The sequence below is a fragment of the Hippocampus comes genome, unplaced genomic scaffold (genome assembly GCF_001891065.2).
Source record: "Hippocampus comes isolate QL1 unplaced genomic scaffold, H_comes_QL1_v1.1 scaffold156, whole genome shotgun sequence".
Classification (NCBI taxonomy): domain Eukaryota; kingdom Metazoa; phylum Chordata; class Actinopteri; order Syngnathiformes; family Syngnathidae; genus Hippocampus; species Hippocampus comes.
In genome coordinates, this window is record NW_017805744.1 from 6,406,124 (window position 1) to 6,415,975 (window position 9,852).

General features: G+C 42.1%; 1 protein-coding gene across 1 annotated transcript in view; it reads left to right on the plus strand.

Annotated features, from left to right (window-relative positions):
* Positions 1-9,852, plus strand: part of tenm1 (teneurin transmembrane protein 1) — a 192,126-nt gene that overhangs the window by 180,021 nt on the left and 2,253 nt on the right. The window contains exons 34-36 of the mRNA XM_019883899.1: positions 4,267-4,321; positions 4,612-4,913; positions 6,270-6,796. Of these exons, the coding sequence (XP_019739458.1) occupies positions 4,267-4,321; positions 4,612-4,913; positions 6,270-6,796 (884 nt within the window). The remainder of the gene's footprint in view (positions 1-4,266; positions 4,322-4,611; positions 4,914-6,269; positions 6,797-9,852) is intronic.

Here is a 9,852-nt window from a genome sequence, read left to right on the forward strand (position 1 = left end):
ATCTGTGTTTTTCAGTTTTTAGTGTTAAGACAAAATATAATACAACAAAAATGAAAAAAAAACAAGTGCTGCGTGGAGACGCAAAAGAATGCAAAGTTCAGCAGGTTACTCGAGGTGTCTTCAATGAGAACGGATGAAACACGGCGTATCCGGTCACTTTTCAAAGTAAAATATGTTTAAGCTTCAAATAATAAATAAACTGGAACTTGTTTTATTCTTTCAACTGTGTGGCCCGCTGTGGCCAGGTCCATATTGGCTCACGGGCTAGTGGTTGGGGACCCCTGATATATCAACATTTTGCTACATTACAAACAACTCCTGTTTTATTTTCTGCTTTTTCAAGGTATACACCAGCAGCACATCTCTCTGAGGTGACATATGACTCCACCTTGGTGACCTTCACTTACGATGAGGCCTCTGGCAGCGTCAAAATCATCCATCTCACCCACAACGGCTTCATAAGCTCTATACGATAAAGGCAGACAGGTACACGTGCATTTTAAAGCAACAGTCAGCCCCTCTTTAAAATATTTGTTATGTGCAATCATTTTTAAAGCATGACTCAATCCATCTGCAATATGACGTGTTTGTGGGCTCAAACCTTCTGGAGCGGAAAAGCAACAATTGCAAAAGTGTGAATAAGGCATGTGTGCAAATGCAGTCAACCCAGAAAGACCACCGGCAGACCACACACTGTTCAACGGTATAACTTGAAACAAACAAACAAAAAAAAAGAAACAACCCCCTAACACCACTTACCGAAAACAAAGTAGGTGGGGGTGTTTGTAGTTGAACTTTGAATGTTGTGCCTTTTTTTTTTTTTTACACACTTATGTTGTTCATCTTCATTTAATTTGAAACGATATGAAGTTGATTCTTTGGTGGCATTTCTTTGCTGTTGTGTGCATTGTGCACCTTCACCAGCAGCCTGTTTAGAACAGTTTTGCCACTTCTCCTTTGCTATACAATTTCTACCTTTTTGCATAATGCTGGGCCATTTCCACTGTGATATTTTATTCAGAGGAAATTATCGGCAAAAATTGACTTTTTTGTTCGTGCACAACCGTGAAAAGATTCACCCCAACATCGAGCCGGCTGTTATCTACTCAGCCATTAATGCAGCCCATCGAAAGCTATGTCTGTTGAAATACTGCAGTTCCTTGTTAACATTCAAACTCAGTTTGTACCTAACAGGAGTGCCGTCATACACGCTTGTAATTACAATTTCAGCATCCCCGTCAGCGACAAACATGATACTGACGTCTTCATGCTGTTTGTTAGAGACTTGCTGGTTTCACACAGCATGTGTAAGGATATCCTGTATGCTCAATGTTTTAGTAGACAACAATATTTATTATTTTTATTATTATTATTATTATTATTATTATCATCGTTATTATTATTATTATTATTTACAGCAGCACGGTTTAGCTTGTCCACCTTACAGTGCAGAGGTCTGGGGCTTGATTCGAGGGTTTGGCCAGACTAACCCTCTGCTGAAACATGATCCTGAGTGATTTTACAAACACTGCCACCTAATCGCCTTTTTTTGTTTTTGTTTGTTTTTTTTAAATGATTTACACCGGAGTCAACCCTGATCCATCAGTAAGAAGTTGCGTCAGACCTGCCTGTACACTCTTGTGAGAAAAAAAAAACTAAGACATATAAATACGTCTTGGATGAGTCGGGCCTCGGTTTTAAAAGACACACACACACACACACACACACACACACACACACACACATATATATATATATATATATATATATATATATATATATATATACACTGTATTTATGTATGTCTTGTGGATTCAAAGCATTAACGACGTTTTCACCCACTCAAGATTTCTACAAAAGTGTCCGTGGCATTAACTCTTTTAATTGTGTCTGTTACAAGAACAAGAAAATAAACATGTATGAGAAAATCTCAAACTGTAAGTTAATTAAGTTTAACAGACAGTTTCTCATGGTATCACCTTTCGCACTTGATCTAGTGTGAAAGGTGGTACCATGAAACCACTGAACAGTGTTCAGTGGTTTCTCCTTTTCTCACGATGAGTTTCTTTATGCTCTCTCACCTCTCCACAGGCCAAGGTAGCTAGCATTAGCATGGTTAGCATCAAGCTTATGCTCCTGTTTATACATGTTCACCTATAACAAGTGATCAGTACTGTTTTAAGACTATTAACAACAGATTTGTATGACTTTTTATGTATATTTTACTAACCTGTGGGAAAAATAGAAAAGACATGTTCAGCTACTGTTGTCATCTCAGAAGGAAAATGTATTCCCTCTCTGGGCACAAACGCTACTCTATGCCACCAGTGCCACTGCACTGGCTGTGGAATAGATATGGAAACTGCTGAGAAACTATAGAATTTAAACAAGGAAAAATAAACATAAATGAATAACAGTAAATACATCAGGGTCAGTGTTTTTATATGCTTTAGTCTCCTTATTCAGCTTATTCTTAAAACATTTCTACACACATCCGATTTCAACTCTCTACAGATGTCATCGTATTTTCTTCAAAAATATGACAAGAGTTTGGGATAACCTCTCCGAATCATTGTAGAAAATCAATTCATTGAACGAACACTCATCATTTTCATTTTAAAAATCTCTTAATAGCAGCCCCTGCACACCTATTGTGGGGAATGGGGATGTCACACACAGACACACGGCCAAGGATGCAAGGTGGTTTCCAGTTGCCCACGACCCCATCATCCACAAGGGAAGATCTTGCAGTTCACCTGTATAAACGTGCTTTGCACTTGCCATGCATGGACCCCATAAAGTCTAATTTTGATTCCGCAATATCAAGCATCTGTGTTCTTCTGCCACCCTGATTTTAAGGGATTGGTTGGTTGCAAATGCCCCCTTACACCCAATCTTACCTGTGCAAAGTCTACGAAAAGACCAAAGAAAAGAAAATTCCACCCATGTGCAGAGTTAGACTGTGCTTTGCGCTAGACTTGCACTGGGCATGAAAATAAAGCCTTTTATTTGATATTCACATGCTGCCGTGCCTGACCAGTAAACCTGTGATTAACAGTCACTCGGTAAACCAGGTGTCACCAATGTGCAGGGCAGTGTGTGCATTTGGGCGTACCTCCGTGTGTGCAGGTGTTTGTGGGTTTTATCACTCTGCCTTCACTGTGAAAAAGCTTTCACTTTTCCTTTAACTGATCTAATTTCAGCAGAACAAACGGATGTTCAGAGAGCGAGGAGATAGCGGTAACTGTCAACTTAAGAGGAGACGGTAGAGTTGAGACTGAAAAAGGAGGATAATGTTAGAGGAGAAAATGAGCAAAAAAGGAGTGGAAAGATGACAGTTTTAGAAGCAAGAGTAGCATACTCCGAGTTCCCTTGGGTTTTTTGAAAAGCTGACTGCTGCTCACTCTGCTTGAATGTGCCATTTCCCTATTCGTGGAGGTGCAGATTCAACATTCTACAGAAAATAAAAATAGAGGATGTAATGATGATCCATCGCTCTATACTCCGCCAAGCCAGGCGCTTAGCCACTTTAAGTCCTATCAGAGTCATGTCAGATGCAGCTATAATGCCGTTTCATTAACAGCCCCCCCCCACCCACCCCCAATGGAGGACGAGTGGTGGTCACTTGCAAGAGATTAAACGAACAATGTCGAAGTGGACGTTCTGACATTAAGGAACACGTTGGCCTATCATGGCTATTGTCTTTAGACTTCATTATCTGTCCGTATTAAAGGTCAGCACTGGAAATGCCAAGAGAAGTGTGCGGGTAGTTACAAATGGATGGATTGCACTGAGCGTGTCGCCGTTTATGATGTTGAACACTCTCCGTCAATTGAATTGATTGGGTAGGCTCAGTTGGTTAGGTGATGATGAACTAGGGCAGTGGTTCTTAACCTTCTTAGAGGTACCGAACCCAACCAGTTAATGTGCACATTCACCGAACCCTTCAGTAGTGAAAACAGAAAAAAAAAAAAAAATGGCCACCGCACTGATTGGACAAGCAATGTAATGTGATCATCTGCAGCCAGCGATGGCCAAGCGGGCGTATCATAACTAATTGACATGTTGAGTCGGGTGTGTCTTAACCTCCATGGCAGAGGCTCCGTCAAACCCCTGAGACCGATTCACCGAACCCCTGGGGTTCGATCGAACCCAGGTTAAGAACCACTGAACTAAGGCGTGTGTGTGTGTGTGTGTGTGTGTGTGTGTGTGTGTGTGTGTGTGTGTGTGTGTGTGTGTGTGTGTGTGTGTGTGTGTGTGTGTGAGTGTGTGGGTGGAGCAGTTTGGCAAGTTCAGCGTCATCTTTTATGACCTCAACCAGGTACATTACGTGAAATGAAACCATATACAGACAATACTTGTTTATATTTATATTTTGGCCCTTGGTGTTTTGCTCTCTGAAAACATTCTACTTTTTTCATAATTATTTCTGGACATAGTGAGAACTTCTCAAGGTTGTATGGCTAAAACGGTCGTATTTGCTCACCAATACAAACTGGCCTCTACAGCCTGTGAATGTATTTTTTCCATATATCCATCCGTCCATTCTCTGTACTGCTTATTTTACCGGCAACTGCGTGTATGCCTGATTAACCCTCTGCTGTTGCTTAGGTGATCACTACACATCTGATGAAGCACACCAAGGTGTTTAACTCATACGGCCAAGTGGTGGAGGTCCAGTACGAGATCCTCAAATCTATCGCCTACTGGATGACCATCCAGTATGACTCTGCAGGACGTACAACCACCTGCGACATTAGGGTGGGCGTGGACAGCAATGTGACCCGATACACCTACGAGTATGACGCGGACAGCCAACTGCAAAGTGCTGCCGTCAATGAGCGGCCTCAATGGCGCTACAGCTATGACCTCAACGGGAATATCAACCTGCTGAGCCACGGCACCAGTGCAAGGTAAGGCCGTATCGCCTTTATATTTGTTGATGTTATTCCATCAAAATAGTGTTTTCTGTGCAATACGTAATCAGAAATCTTTCTGAGTATATCTGCTTCCACCAATATCCAATGTGTTTGCAATATCACAATATACACGACGAGCAAAAAAGAAACGGTCAACAGTGCAACATACTATGTATTTAAAAGTTTAGAGATGGTCAAATTAAGTTCACCTGTAAAGGTCACAGTGCATTTTTAGGTTTATCCAGTGCATCCTCTGATGCAATATCACAATATACACGACGAGCAAAAAAGTACGGAAACGGTGAACAGTGGAACATACTATGTATTTAAAAGTTTAGAGATGGTCAAATTAAGTTCACCTGTAAAGGTCACAGTGCATTTTTAGGTTTATCCAGTGCATCCTCTGGTTGATGTGTTACTCTGATTTCTTGAAATGAACCTAATCGTACTGTGTAATTCAGGCCTTAGGCCTTTGTGCATGTTCTCATGTTCTCTTGTTCATATTGTTTCCTCGGGATACTCCCGTTTCCTCCCATATTGCTGAAATTTGAACATTAGACTCTAAAATAGGTGTGTATATGTGTGAGAACGGTTGTTGTGTTCTGCAATTGAACGTGACCAGACCAGTGTGTGTAACCTCTCAATATAAGCCAATGGCCCATCAAAGTGATTTTTTTTTTTTAAAGCAGTTTATTCAAAATTGAGTAAGTGCTCTTACTTGGATACTCCCGTTTCCTCAGACATTGCTGAAATTTGAACATTAGACTCTGAAATAGGTGTGTATATGTGTGAGAACGGTTGTTGTGCTCTGCAATACAACGTGACCAGACCAGTGTGTGTAACCCCTCAATACCCCATCAAAGTGATTTTTTTTTTTAAGCAGTTTATTCAAAATTGAGTAAGTGCTCTTACTTAACGTGAATGGCACAGACCTAAACCGGTCAACTCTTGTAGCCAGTCATTACATCATGAGCTTTTCAGCAGTCTTGTGAAATTTGACAGGTTCCCAGCGGGTCAATTTTACACCTAACTATTACAACGTAGATAAACTGGCAATGTTTTTATGGTTCAGATTTACAGCCTGAAAGATGTGTGCATCTAACCTTTCCCAAGGCGCCAACATGATAATAGTTGTTTTGCAGGAAATTAAGATTGTCATGTTCCTTCCAACATTATTGCTGCCCTAAGGATGATTTATTATGCTCTTAAAAAAAAATAAATCTTCATGGCTCCACGTTGTATCTCCAACCACGAGGCGTTTAAAGTCACATTTGAATTTTCACATATTGCAGACTCGTTATTTAGCATTTCATGCATCCAAAGCCTATTTTCTGGTGTGCTTGACTCCAGGTTGGTTCCACTGCGTTATGACCAGCGAGACCGCATCACACACCTCGGTGAGATACAATACAGTGTGGATGACGACGGATTCCTCCGTCAGCGAGCCAATGACCTCTTTGACTACAACTCCAATGGGGCGCTGTACTACGACCTGCAGGGTCACCTCATCGCCATGGAGTTGAGCAGTGGGGAGGAATACTACGTCGCCTGTGACAGTGTGGGGACCCCAAGGGCCGTTTTCTCAAGCAAGGGCCGACTGGTCAAAGAGATTCTCTATACCCCCTACGGAGAAGTCTATCAGGATACCAACCCTGACTTTCAACTCATCATCGGATTCCACGGAGGCTTGTATGATCCTCTCACACGGCTAGTCCACCTGGGTAGGCGGGATTATGACACTCTAGCTGGTCGCTGGACTTCACCCAACCATGAGCTGTGGGTTGAGCTGAGCAAGGAGCCAAGACCGTTTAACTTATACGCCTTCAAAAACAACTGCCCCATGGGGAAAGTGGAGGAGGTGACGCAGTTTACAACAGGTGAGCCTCTCACATGTTCGTTTCATTATGAAATACGGATTCACTGACGCACAGCTGAGCGCTATTCGTACCAAGCGCGATGATTTGATTGAGTTGAATAGAGTTTTGTCCGACTTTTATGAAGGTACCGGTTGCAGTTCGCTTGTGAATGGTGGAACCAAGCCTCTTGCTGTCTGTTGACAGTTTGACGTGGAATTATAATTTTATTCAGATGACAAAAGAATGAAATATCCCTTTGCCTTTGATTGGTACTTGTTCAACTAGCCACTGCTCTCCTCGCTATTGACACGTTGCCACCAAAACCAGCTAATAAGAGGCATTATGTCTTGTGCTTGGTCACTCAGGGTTCAACACGCACTGATCTGATAATCTATGAATGATGTAAACCACTTCATCATTGCAGCTCAATGTTCATCCTTTGTGGATACATGGCTAGACATGACAAAAATGTTACCCTGTAGACTGGACATCGCATTCTTTTACTCCACTTACATGCAGATGTCCATATCAGGTTTTCCCAACTTTTATTGAGTAGAAGAGGGCATTTTATTTCAATCTTAATTATGATTCTTCACCAAATAAAAATGTCACAAATCATTTTGAATACTGCAATAAGAATGATCTTGTCTCATTTACTCACAAAGTGATTTACTCTGTCTGAAATCTGGACCCTGATTAATTCACCACTAAGCTGATATACACACATGAAGTCACGGTTTATTCTTCTGAATGAATGGGACTGGTTGGATGCACGGGTTTATTATTTCTTATGCCATCGAACGCACAGCATTTGTTGTGCCTTTCACTATCTGTGCCTGGCATAGATGAGCAAAGATATACGAGTTGTAATTCATGAATAATTATTTGGGGATCAATTAAGTGAAATTGGATAATTTCCCATGGCACCGATGTGAATCTTTCTTGGTTGACATGGCACCCTGGTTGGGAATTACTGATCTACAATATTTTCCTGCCAATATATTTTGTCTCCTTATAGTGGCTAGGAAGTCAACATAGGAGATCTACTGTGTTGTCTTGATTCAACTGATGCATAGTTTAGAGCTCACTGCCCCAAACTAAGGGCAGCATGGATCACATGAAAAAAGTCGTCTCCCAGCCAGAAGGTTGTGGGTTCCAGTCCTCAGCCTTTGCACCATGTCGAAATTGTCCTTGAGCAAAGATATTGAACCCTCAGTTGCTATGATGCCGCCTCATCAATAGGTGAATGACGAGACAGCGGTAAAGCGGTTTGAGCACCTTGCAGGTCGAAAAGTGCTATACAAGCGAAAATCCATTGAGCATTTGGAAACCCAATGGGAAGAAGAGTTGATGGAGTACAAGAGTTTAATTGATGGTTTACAAGATAATCCCCAGTGCACGTTGTGTTTGCAGGTTTTTAAACATATGTTTTTACCTTGCCATCCCGCCTACTTACGTTGCAGAGGAGAATCGACGCATCCAAACCGTACTGCGGTGAACAGTACTGCACTGTACTTACTTGGAGACGTGAGAGAAGTGCCATATGACAACTATAGCACACTTCGGGGAGATATTGCACTCAATCGCCCACGCTCGGTTTCTCTCTCTCTCTTTCTCTCTCTCTCACTCACACACACGCACACGCACACATTGAAAACATCTGCCGTTGAGAATGAGATGACACAGGTGAGGCTATGTGTCAGACAGAGAAAATGTAATAGACTGAAGAAAACAGGCAAGAAACAGGACAGCCTCTGATCGTCTTGTTTTTCAGTTTTTTTTTTGTTTTTTTTTTCAACACAAGATTTTATGCTTTGTCCTCTTTTGTCTGTCAAGAACACACTGTTTCCCCAAGGGGTGAAACAAAAGCTTGAACAAGAGAGGGAAATGGAAGGGTGGACTATCAGAGTGAATGAAGCATGTAGGTCGGGTCATCTGTCTTTCACAACAATGAAAGATTAATTTGGACCATCGTGATCTGCAATATTATTGGTTATTAAAGAGTGAATGCGTTTGTCATAGAGATGCAACTGATTCTCTACAGCATATTTTGCTCAGTTATGAAACGAGTTGACTCCGCAGTCTAATGACTGTTTTGCTTCCGATTGTGTGTGTGTGTGTGTGTCTATGTGTCTGTGTGTGTGTGTGTGTGTGTGTCTATCTGTCTGTCTGTCTGTCTGCCTGTATGTCCAACCATCAATTTTCTGATCCGCTTATCCTCACAAGGGTCTCGGGGTGTGCTGGAGCCTATCCCAGCCGTCTTCAGGCAGGAGGTGGGGGACACCCTGAACTGGTTGCCAACCAATCGCATTGCACACATACACGAACAACCATCCGCGCTTACACTCACACCCAGGGACAATTTATAGTGTTCAATCAGCCTGCCATGCATGTTTTTGGAATGTGAGAGGAAACCGGAGTACTCAGAGAAAACCCACACAGCCACGGGGAGAACATGCAAACTCCACACAGGAAGGCCGGAGCCGGAATCGAAACCTCCATCTCTGCACTGTGAGGTCGACGCGCTAACCAGTCGACCACCGGGCCACCCTGTTTCTGTGACAGTTTTCTGGCTAACAAGCCACAAAAAGAGGCAATGATGGCGTCGTAGACTTAATAAAATACGCCTCACAAATAAAGATAAGTGACTTGGAATCACTCCAAGAAACAAGACTGGCATGCACTCTGGCCAAGAACCTCTCTAACACTTTTAGACCCCTTTGAGACTTGGCGCAAATACAAGTAGCTCGGTGGTAACTGCTAATGATCGGCTCAGTCCTATCAATGGTTTCGAAGCAGGAACAGGTTTCAATGCTTGAAAGTCTAAATGGCTCATCCGCTGTAGCTTTCTCCTCTGACAGCAAGTTGTGTGTCGTGGTTAAAGTGCAGTGCAGTTCTCGAGGGTAATTCAGATGTGAACGTTTGTGATGGATGGCCAAATAAGAGGTGTGAATTGATCAACCATTAAACAAAAAGGTGCATTAAAGAGGCTTTGCGTTATTAATGCGTTAATGTTTACAGCCCTTTTATATGTGTGCATTTATGTGGGTGTGTCTGTGTCTATATATATATATATA